Here is a 12215-nt window from a genome sequence, read left to right on the forward strand (position 1 = left end):
GACTCATGGAGTAATGGCCGGCTGGCTTTCTGATAACCCTGACAAAAGGAAATATCTGGATACCATGTCAGGACCAGGATATAGTAATTAACTCTTTATCTATATTCACTGACTGTGAGACAGAGCAATACACAGGGAGAGGCCATAACTTTGGTTTTACTGTATAAATATCTTGTTAAACTGAACCATTGCGGAGGTGTTCACTTAGCCCTTGACTGAGTGTGACCTACCCCTTGCGAGCAAGTAAATTAAAGAAACTTCTACCGGAGCTGTAAGTGTCGGAGTCATTCTTTTCGGAGGTCGAGATTTCGACAGGTTGAGTACATCCTTCACAACCTCAAAAAATTCTAACCGACTTGTCAAACCTGATTTCCCTTTCATAAATCCATGGGGACAGCACTGGTATGTTCCGTACCAACCCTGGGGACAGCACTGGTGTGTTCTGTACCAACCCCCCATGGGGACAGCACTGGTATGTTCTGTACCAACCCCCCATGGGGACAGCACTGGTGTGTTCCGTACCAACCCCCCATGGGGACAGCACTGGTATGTTCTGTACCAACCCCCCATGGGGACAGCACTGGTGTGTTCCGTACCAACCCCCCATGGGGACAGCACTGGTATGTTCCGTACCAACCCCCCATGGGGACAGCACTGGTATGTTCCGTACCAACCCCCCATGGGGACAGCACTGGTATGTTCCGTACCAACCCCCCATGGGGACAGCACTGGTATGTTCCGTACCAACCCCCCATGGGGACAGCACTGGTGTGTTCCGTACCAACCCCCCATGGGGACAGCACTGGTATGTTCCGTACCAACCCCCCATGGGGACAGCACTGGTATGTTCCGTACCAACCCCCCATGGGGACAGCACTGGTGTGTTCCGTACCAACCCCCCATGGGGATAGCACTGGTATGTTCCTCACCTCTGCCTCTTCCCTGATACCACTTCCCCCGCAAACCTCAAGCCTTTCCCATTTTAGCATTAAAGTGCAGTGTCTCCATTCCTTGCTCCCTTCCTGCCCTCCTTCCCCTGAACACTCTTGTGCCTTTGTGCTTGCAGATGATGGGCCAGCACAGCAGCAGCCTGTCCCTCAGCCTCCCAGTGAGTGCAGCAAGGGAGAGGAGGATGAAGGACAGGAGACCCCAGCTCAGACACAGTCATCTCAGCAAGCTGGCCCCAGCTCTGGGGAGACGACGTCGGTGGAGGTGGCGATGTTCCTGGGCTTTGATCAGGGTGCTGCTCCAGGACCCAGCAGCATTGAACAGTGACATGATGCAAGGGAAGCTCGAGGGCCTGCTCCCCGGAGGGTGAGTTCACGCGCAGGTTCTGCTCAGCAGGTCTCAGATGAGGACCTCGACGTGGAGGCTATGGCCAGACGGTCAGCGGGCACGCACAGCGAGCTTCTGGGTGCAACGGCAAGGGTGCCCGAGAGCATGGGCACACTTGTTAGGCGTTTGGGGGAGTCCACCTCCCAGCAAATCTTCGAGCCCACCCTTAGCAGCTTCCAAAGCATGGTAGACTCGCACAGAGACGCTGGGGACCTGGACCTCACGCCTCGTGTCATGGGTGAGGTGGCAGCAGCTATTTTCGAACAGGCCGAAGCCACGCAACGGCTTACTGCAGTAATGGAGTCAGTGGTTGGTGGCATGCAGACTCAGTCTGCTCTCATACAGACTCAGACACTGACTGCTGCCACCGTTTCTGGGCAGTGCCGCAGGAGACCAGCAATCTGTTCCCCATCAGATAGCTCCGGATGCTGACACACTGCCACGGGGGAGTGGCAGTGTGTCGGGTGAAATGGAAGGTACTGTCCTCACTCAGGACGACAGTATTCCGGCTCCCACCACTGCCTCTGCGCCAATGCACTTGGCGCTGTCTGCACCCCAGCCATCCGACACTGCTGCCGCCCAGCCTCAGGTGCTGCAGTCTGCAGCTGGGCCCTCCAGGCCCAAAGCTGGGCCCTCTCAATGGCCAGGTTGTGCAGCATGCAGCACACAACAACGAAAAGGGAGACTCGATCAGGAGAGTACCTCAGGGCTCCACCAGAGCAGTTAAGGCAGCGGAACCGTTGTTTGAGCAACCCGATTCTCTGTTCGATGAGGTTCCTGTGGCGGTATGGCTCTCATTGTATGCGTGCTCAGCACGAGTGTTGGGGTTGCAGAGTGATGTCATCAACCAGGCAGCGAGTGCATAACCCTTGTCCCCCGAGCGAGCTCCATGTGGTGGTTGGAAGAGTTGTGGGACAGTGGTATCTTGGCCTTTATTGCAAAGGGGATGGAGTATAAAAGCAGGGAAGTCTTGCTACAGTTGTACAGGGTATTGGTGAGGCCACACCTGGAGTACTGCGTGCAGTTTTGGTTTCAATTTACGAAAGGATATACTTGCTTTGGAGGCAGTTCAGAGAAGGTTCACTCGGTTGATTCCGGAGATGAGGGGGTTGACTTATGAGGAAAGGTTGAGTAGGTTGGGCCTACTCATTGGAATTCAGAAGAATGAGAGGTGATCTTATCGAAACATATAAGATTATGAGTGGGGCTTGACAAGGTGGATGCAGAGAGGATGTTTCCACTGATGGGGGAGACTAGAACTAGGGGGCATGGTCTTAGAATAAGGGGCCGCCCATTTAAAACTGAGATGAGGAGGAATTTCTTCTCTCAAAGGGTTGTAAATCTGTGGAATTCGCTGCCTCGGAGAGCTGTGGAAGCTGGGACATTGAATAAATTTAAGACAGAGATAGACAGTTTCTTAAATGATAAGAGGATAAAGGGGGCGGGCAGGGAAGTGGAGCTGAGTCCATGATCGGATCAGCCATGATATTATTGAATGGCGGAGCAGGCTCGAGGGGCCGTATGGCCTACTCCCGTTCCTATTTCTTATGTTCTTAGGATAAATGAATCGTGGGTTCTGCCAGCAGGCATTGATGGCGAGGGTGAGCTATCTGCGGTCACACACCAACTGAACGTTCAGAGAGCGGTAGCCTTTGCTAATGAACAAACTATAACACCAGAAACAAAGCAACTATCTTCACAATCTGAAAGCCGTCAGCAGAATCTCTGGGAAGGTAGCAATCAATCTGACCTCCCAATGACCCGGTTGCTCATTGCCTTGTATATCGCCACGCTAGCGCTAATACCATGTGTGAGCGCGTGGCGTGATTAGAAGCAAGCAGTACATGCAGTGAAAACAATCAATATTGTGATTGGGGCACTAGCAGGGTGGTGCACACTCATTGATGTCCCTGGTGCTATGTTATGGTGCTGTCATTAAAACATTATTCAAATTGGCGAGCGACTCTAATATCGCTGTGCCCGGGCGATAAACCTTTAACGCCCCAGTAGTGCTCTTCACCAGCGTTAACAGGTGGCACTAACATATTCAATTTCCCACCCTATGTGTTTCATGTTTTACCTGAAAACTCTTTCATCATTTGAAGGGAGGGCTCCAGTAACTCCTGAATCTGGTCTCTGATAATCGCTTCGAAAACTCGGTATTTTGTGAATCCAGGCAACTCTCTGCCTTTCGAGTATTTTTCGTGATGTTCGACGATTTTGATCGCTTCCTCGTTGTCTGAACCCAAGCACAAACAAGACACAAGAGTGAAGAAACTCCATCTATTCTGGTCTTTCTGTAACCGTTCTTGATGCGAAACGAGAACAACACGAGTGGGGGGGCGGGGGGGGGGGCAGAGAGAATTTCCTTGGCCAATATAGCCGGAATTTGCTCCGCTGACTCCCGCTCTTCCACCGTGACTGCACCAGACGTGCGACACAAACTCTGTTCACGCGGGTATCTCTGCGCTCCGGGACAGTTCCGGTGGTGGAGCGGGAGTGGCTCCGGGGACACTCCCGGACTATGTGCAGTGATGTTGCATAGCGCATGTGTAAAGATGTCTTGTGTTTGGTCATTCTGGTGAAAATTGGACATTGCTTTCAGAGGGGTGAAATTAAGAAGGAAATTAGGAAAGCAAAAAGTGGGCATGAAAAAATATTGATCAGTAGAATCAAAGAAAACCCAAAGACAATTACATAAAGAGCAAGAGGTTAACGAAGGAAAGAGTAGGGCTTATTAGGTACCAAAATGTGATCTATGTGTGGAGGCGGAGGACGTGGGTAAGGTAATAAGGGCTAGAACCTCCACTTTTGTGGTATATTTCCGGCATGGGCGTTAAAAAAGGGTTTTCAGATTGCCAGCTTCTAGCCCATTCTCAAAGCACCTAGTCTCCACTTTTGACAATAGCCGTTACCGCGAGCGATATAAAATGGGCAGTAGCATTAAATTTTTTTGACCTTCTGCTGTAAAGTGAGGCCATCATTAGCAACGGCATGGCAACGCTCGATTCCCACGATCCTGGGGGTCAAGGGTCACCATGACATGCGCAGAAGAGAAGACAGAGAGAGAGGGAGCTCAGAGGGACTGAAGGTGTGTCTGGGTGTGGTGTGGCTGCTTTGGGAGGATGACTTTAGAGCTTCACAGCAAGTAGGCAAACAAAAAGTAGCTGTTACCAGCCACATATTTGCCCGAATTTAGCCTATAATGGAGAGAGAGGAGGAGGCATCACAGCACGCTGTGGAGACTGATGCTGGAGAGCGCAGTGAGCTGGGGGAGGAGCACATTGGAGGGCACAAAGGAGCCAGGAGGTTCTCGGATGAGGAAAATGCCTCCCTCCTGCAGGTCGAGTTACACTGGGGTGATTTGACACAGGGAGGGCGTGGGAAGCCCACCCCAAAGGCCGACCAGAAGATATGGACCGAGATAGCAGAGGTGGTCTCGTCGATGACCAGCGAGGTTTGTGAGGGCAACCAATACCGCAAACGATGGAACGACCTTGTGGGATCCGCAAGAGTAAGTATTACATTGATTTACATGTACTTCTGTATTTATATAATTTGATTTGTAACAGTCATGAGTGACTATCAGCAGATGTGAGGTCTTTCACTTTTACCGGGAATGTTTTACTCAAAGCCTGCAGTCACGGTGTACGTCTTTAGGTAAAGAATGATAATAATCATAATAATATTACATCTGTCGGCTATGTGTTGTATCAGTGTCTGTGACAGTACCTAGCAATGATATCACGCAATGATCTCATGCCATGTCGTCCTGTCACCTTTTACAGAAGGAGCTATCGACGATGAGGTCCGTGCAGAGGTGAACGGGTGGGGGGCCACCAGTCCCCAGCGACATCACTGGGATGGAGGAGCGGGTGCTCGCACTCATGGGGAAGCACCCCCGGACAGCCACGGATGCATCTACAGACTCTGAAGTGATGCCACGTGAGTAAAGCTTACACCTTTGTGTGACGTGAAGTCAATAGATGCCACACCCACTCATATCCGACCAATCATACATGATAGATGATTTCTAAAATTGTCATAGAAATAATGCTGGCCTAATGAAAATCATTGCAATGCAAATGTGCTGATGGTCATGAAATGTGATGTCTGTGATGATTTTGAGAGCGGTGGTGCTTTTGTTGTGCATATGTTGTGTGTAGCGCTGGACTCACCTTGTGACCCGAGTACCCCCTTCTCCTCTAATAACCTCATTCGTGTTTTTCAGCTCAGCCAGCAGCGCGGCCCCAGGCAAGACCACAGAGACCAGAAGGTGGGGGCGCGGGGCAGGAGTCGGCGGATGATCCTACACCTGGTGCTGAGGAGCTCCGATTCTCACCCGTCAATCCATTGGGTCTGTTCTCTGCGGAATTCGAGGAACCTGCATCGCCACGCTCCAGAAGCCATTCCACCCCAAGGCCATCTAGTGGTCCTCCGGTCATTCCCACCTCCACTCTGGAGGTACAGGCCCCAAGCACCTCGCCACAAGGTACCCCATTTGTCCCCAGGACAGCGCCGACCCCGCGGAGGTCTCGTGGACGCGGCAGGTCTGTTCCACGAGCGCCACATGACAGCGGAGAGGTGGTACAGTTGTCCAGGACTGTAGCCATTGGTGACCAGCTTATCGAAACATTGGGGGGCATATCCCGACAGCTGGCCACCATGACCGAGTACATTCCGCGGATGGCTGAGGCCCTGGATGCGATAGCCAGGAACACTGCTGCCACCGGCCTCCCAGTGGTCCCCGAGCGCGACACTCCACCACTGCGAACGACAAATGAGAGCAAGGACCAAGATCCTTCTTCTGATTCAGAGAATGTTGCCCCCTCGGTACCCCCCATTCCTGTACCGGTGCAACCACCGCATCTGCCTTCATCCCCTCCAATGAGGCACAGCCTGAGGAGCTCCTCGGCCAGGCGCCATGGAGCGAGGAGGGGAAGGGGTAGAGGTGGGGAGAAGCAGAGGGGGGGGGAAGGACAGTGAGGTACATGTGCGCAGATGATGGCTGTGTTCTATTTCTATCTGGATGTATGCAATTTGTTGCAATGTATGGGGGCTGGGGACCACTCTCCTGCTTTGCCTTTGTATTCTGTGTTGCTGGACATGTTGAACATGTGATTGATGTCAATGGTGGAAAAAGTGGGATGTGGGCGGTGGTTTGGTGTTATTGCCTGCGATACTTCTGATTTCAGACCAATGATGGTTATAAAATTTTTGTTATTGAACAGAACCTTGTTGCGCATTGTCTTAGATAGCTACACTGTTACACATTGGCAATTCCTTACCATGAAAGGGTTAAATATAACTTAACATCAATCAACGTAAACTTTAACTGGCACCAAGGCGATGGGCACCATTGATGTCTGAGCTGCACACACACAGCAGTGTGTCAGTGTTGTCACTCACATCAACGCTCTTTCAGGCAAATCGTTCAGATATCAGCTCTTCGCATAGGAGTGGGATTTTAAAAATGCCAGACACACCTCTGGCGTTCGTTCAGAACAGTTCCACTTTTTGTGGGTGGTTTTTAGGGTGAGCGATATTGTGGGCGATGTGTGCGAGGTGGGGAAAGTGACAGGGGGCGATCTCCTGGGCGATAGTTTCGCCAAATGTGTTCTTTACGACAAAAAAAAGTGGGTGGGCGGTATTATTGAAATTCGGCATTAATTCCGTGTGGAAAGTAATGCTGGGCGACATTATGGGCGTTGATTTCGAATATTCTATTGATTCCGCCCAAAAAAAGTGGGCATGCGGTCATATTTTTTCCCGGCATTAACTATATGGGGAAAGTAATGCTCGGCGATAAGGTTTCTAAAAATGGCCGTCAGTTTCCATTTTGTGCCAAAATGGGCGATATATGGGCATTATGCGTCATTTCAGCGGTAAAAAGGGCGTTAAACAGGCAAAAAAAGTGGAGGTTCTAGCACCATATGAATACATTGCAGCTGTCTTCACAAAAGAGGGGACAATGCTGATGTTGAAGTTAAGGAGGAAGAGAGTGAAATATTGGACGGGATAAACATAGTGAGAGGAAGTATTAAGGGGTTTAACATCCTTGAAAGTAGATAAATCGCCAGGACCGGATGAAATATATCCGAGGTTACTAAAAGAAGCAAGGGAGGAAATTGCGGAGGCTCTGACCATCATTTTACAATTCTCCCTGTCTACAGGAGTTGTGCCAGAGGATTGGAGAACTGCTCACATTGTACCATTGTTTAAAAAGGGAGGAAGGGATAAACCGAGTAATTACAGGCCAGTTAGTTTAACCTCGGTGGTGGGCAAATGACTGGAACCGATTCTGAGGGACAGTATAAACCTTCATTTAGAAAGACACAGATTAATCAAGGACAGTCAGCATGGATTTGTTAAGGGAAGGTCGTGTCTGACTGATTTGATTGAGTTCTTTGAGGCGGTTCTTTGAGGTTCGATAAGGGCAGTGCATTTGATGTAGTTTGCGTAGATTTTAGCAAGGCTTTTGACAAGGTCCCACATGACAGGCTGATCAAAAATTAAAAGCCCATGGGATCCAAGGGAGAGGGGGAAATTGGATCCAAAACTGGCTCAGTGCAGGAAGCAAAGGTAATGGTTGGGGGGAGGTTTTGTGATTGGAAGGCTGTTTCCAGTAGGGTTCCACAGGGCTCAGCACTCCGTCCCTTACTTTTTGTAGTATAAATGATTTAGACTTAATTGTTGGGGGCATGATAAAGAAATGTTCAGATGATACAAGAATTGTCGGTGTGGTTGACAGTGAGGAGGAACGCTCCCGACTGCAGGAGGATATCGATGGACTGGTCAGTTGGGCAGAAAGGTGGCAAATGGAATTCAATCCGGAAAAGTGCGAGGGAATGTATTTGGGGAGGGGCAACAAGGCAAGGGAATACACAATAAATGGGAGCATACTGAGGAGGTGTGGAGGAACAGAGGGACCTTGGAGTGTATGTCCACAGATCCGTAAAGGTAGCAGGACAGGTAGATAAGGTGGTTAAAAGGGCATTCGGAATGCTTTCCTTTATTAGCTGAGGAATAGTACATAAGAGCAGGGAAGTTCTGCTCAAACTGTATGCACCACTAGTTAGGCCACAGCTGGAGTACTGCGTGCAGTTCTGGTCACCACATTACAGGAAGGATGTGATTGCACTCGAGAGGGTGCAGGGGCGATTTACGAGGATGTTGCTCGGACTGGAAAACTTCAGCTGTGAGGAAAGATTGGATAGGCTGGGGTTGTTTTTTTGGAACAGAGGAGGCTGAGGGGAGATTTAATTGAGGTGTATAAAATTATGATGGGCCTAGATAGAGTGGATAGGAAGGACCTATTTCCCTTAGCAAAGGGGTCAATAACAGGGGGCATAAGAACATAAGAATTAGGAACAGGAGTAGGCCATCTAGCCCCTCGAGCCTGCTCCGCCATTCAACAAGATCATGGCTGATCTGACCGTGGACTCAGCTCCACTTACCCGCCCGCTCCCCATAACCCTTAATTCCCTTATTGGTTAAAAATCTATCTATCTGTGACTTGAATACATTCAATGAGCTAGCCTCAACTGCTTCCTTGGGCAGAGAATTCCACAGATTCACAACCCTCTGGGAGAAGAAATTCCTTCTCAACTCGGTTTTAAATTGGCTCCCCCGTATTTTGAGGCTGTGCCCCCTAGTTCTAGTCTCCCCAACCAGTGGAAACAACCTCTCTGCCTCTATCTTGTCTATCCCTTTCATTATTTTAAATGTTTCTAGAAGATCACCCCTCATCCTTCTGAACTCCAACGAGTAAAGACCCAGTCTACTCAATCTATCATCAGAAGGTAACTCCCTCATCTCCGGAATCAGCCTCGTGAATCGTCTCTGTACCCCCTCCAAAGCCAGTATATCCTTCCTTAAGTAAGGTGACCAAAACAGCACGCAGTACTCCAGGTGCGGCCTCACCAATACCCTATACAGTTGCAGCAGGACTTCCCTGCTTTTGTACTCCATCCCTCTCGCAATGAAGGCCAACATTCCATTCACCTTCCTGATTACCTGCTGCACCTGCAAACTAACTTTTTGGGATTCATGCACAAGAGTCCTTGGAGATGGAGCACGCGGTGTCCACCGGTACGCTCGCGGCCTTCCGCGAGAGGTGGGCACCGGAGGGACTGGAGTGCATCATCACGCCCGGCAACCAAATTTTAATTTGATTTTACGTTTTAAAGTTTAATTTGTTTTCATTGCTGGTGCTTTTAGTGTCCCCCTCCCCTTTTATAGGGGGCACTGGAAAAATTTGATTTTAGCGCCCCAAAAAAAAACAAAAACCAAAAAAAAAAGGGGCCTTGAAAATGTCTGCTGTGTCACCCAGGTCGGGTGGCATGGTTTTAATGTTTTATGTTTTTGCAGGTTAACTCAAAAGAGTTTCATGCACAAGAACCCCCAGGTCCCTCTGCACCGCAGCATGTTGTAATTTCTCCCCAGTCAAATAATATTCCCTTTCTCTGTTTATTTTCCCAAGGTGGATGACCTCACACTTTCCGATATTGTATTCCATCTGCCAAACCTTAGCCCATTCGCTTAACCTATCTAAATCTCTTTGCAGCCTCTCTGTGTCCTCTGCACAACCCGCTTTCCCACGAATCTTTGTATCATCTGCAAATTTTGTTACACTACACTCTGTCCCCTCTTCCAGGTCATCTATGTATATTGTAAACAGTTGCGGTCCCAGCACCGATCCCTGTGGCACACCACTAACCACCGATTTCCAACCCGAAAAGGACCCATTTATCCCGACTCTCTGCTTTCTGTTAGCCAGCCAATTCTCGATCCATGCTAATACATTTCCTCTGACTCCGCATACCTCTATCTTCTGCAGTAACCTTTTGTGTGGCACCTTATCGAATGCCTTTTGGAAATCTAAATACACCACATACATCGGTATACCTCTATCCACCATGCTCGTTATATCCTCAAAGAATTCCAGTAAATTAGTTAAACATGATTTCCCCTTCATGAATCCATGCTGCGTCTGCTTGATTGCACTATTCCTATCTAGATGTCCCGCTATTTCTTCCTTAATGATAGTTTCAAGCATTTTCCCCACGACAGATGTTAAACTAACCGGCCTATAGTTACCTGCCTTTTGACTGCCCCCTTTTTTAAACAGAGGCGTTACATTAGCTGCTTTCCAATCCGCTGGTACCTCCCCAGAGTCCAGAGAATTTTGGTAGATTATAACGAATGCATCTGCTATAACTTCCGCCATCTCTTTTAATACCCTGGGATGCATTTCATCAGGACCAGGGGACTTGTCTACCTTGAGTCCCATTAGCCTGTCCAGCACTACCCCGCTAGTGATAGTGATTGTCTCAAGGTCCTCCCTTCCCACATTCCTGTGACCAGCAATTTCTGGCATGGTTTTTGTGTCTTCCACTGTGAAGACCGAAGCAAAATAATTGTTTAAAGTCTCAGCCATTTCCACATTTCCCATTATTAAATCCCCCTTCTCATCTTCTAAGGGACCAACATTTACTTTAGTCACTCTTTTCCGTTTTATATATCTGTAAAAGCTTTTACTATCTGTTTTTATGTTTTGCGCAAGTTTACCTTCGTAATCTATCTTTCCATTCTTTATTGCTTTTTTAGTCATTCTTTGCTGTTGTTTAAAATTTTCCCAATCTTCTAGTTTCCCACTAACCTTGGCCACCTTAAACGCATTGGTTTTTAATTTGATACTCTCCTTTATTTCCTTGGTTATCCACGGCTGGTTATCCCGTCTCTTACCGCCCTTCTTTTTCACTGGAATATATTTTTGTTGAGCACTATGAAAGAGCTCCTTAAAAGTCCTCCACTCTTCCTCAATTGTGCCACCATTTAGTCTGTGTTCCCAGTCTACTTTAGCCAACTCTGCCCTCATCCCACTGTAGTCCCCTTTGTTTAAGCATAGTACGCTCGTTTCTGACACAACTTCCTCACCCTCAATCTGTATTACAAATTCAACCATATTGTGATCACTCATTCCGAGAGGATCTTTTACAAGGAGATCGTTTATTTAAAGTAGTTGGTAGAAGGATTAGAGGGAGTTGAGGAAACGTTTCTTCACCAGAGGGTGCTGGGGGTCTGGAACTCATGGTCTGAAAGGGTGGTAGAGGCAGAAACCCTCACCACATTTAAAAGGCACTTGGATGTGCACTTACAGAGCAGTAACCTACAGGGCTATGGACCTAGTGCTGGAAAGTAGGATTAGGCTAGGTAGCTCTTTTTTGACCGGCAGACACGATGGGCGGAATGGCCTCCTTCTGTGTCGTAATTTTCTATGATTCTATGAAGGGGACTGGGTGATGCCTGGCCTGCACTGGTTCTTGACGGGAGCATAGCTTGCATCATGTCGAAGGCAAGTGTCTTTACAGCTAAGACTTGGTCCAGCTGATGTAACCAATCTATGATACTCGCACAGAAGGAGGCCATTCAGCCCATCGAGCCCGTGCCGGCTCTCTGTAAGAGCACTTGAGCTAGTCGCACTCCCCCGCACTTTCTTTGAAGCCAATTTCTTTGCTTCAAGCGTAGCTCGTCAGGACGGGGATTGAACCCGCAATCTTGGCGTTACTAGCACATCATTCTAACCACCTCAGCTAAATGATTGGCCCTCCGTTCTCCTGGACTCGTCTCGATTGCCTGAGAGGGCCGGAGAGGAAGTTTCCCACCTGTTTTTCCCCCTTATCTGGCTTCTTTTCTCTGTTTTTTTTTAGCCTCTCCCGGGAGATGACATTGCTGTGGGGTCGTGTGGCAGATGGGACATCTTTAGTCAGGGTGGTCCAGCCACCATAAGGTGTGGGGCAGGCTTGATAGATCAGCTGGTCCTTTCCTGCCCATTGTATGTTCGTATGGTCTGTCAGGGGGAACACGGTTTTCCAAAA

General features: G+C 48.9%; 1 protein-coding gene across 3 annotated transcripts in view; it reads right to left on the reverse strand.

The window, feature by feature from the left end:
* Positions 1-12215, reverse strand: part of LOC139250462 (interferon-induced GTP-binding protein Mx3-like) — a 74770-nt gene that overhangs the window by 37468 nt on the left and 25087 nt on the right. For all 3 annotated transcript variants that reach the window (XM_070872864.1, XM_070872863.1, XM_070872865.1), the window contains exon 9: positions 3416-3574. In XM_070872864.1, the coding sequence (XP_070728965.1) occupies positions 3416-3574 (159 nt within the window). The remainder of the gene's footprint in view (positions 1-3415; positions 3575-12215) is intronic.

Source organism: Pristiophorus japonicus, unplaced genomic scaffold (genome assembly GCF_044704955.1).
Source record: "Pristiophorus japonicus isolate sPriJap1 unplaced genomic scaffold, sPriJap1.hap1 HAP1_SCAFFOLD_378, whole genome shotgun sequence".
Taxonomy (NCBI): Eukaryota; Metazoa; Chordata; class Chondrichthyes; family Pristiophoridae; genus Pristiophorus; species Pristiophorus japonicus.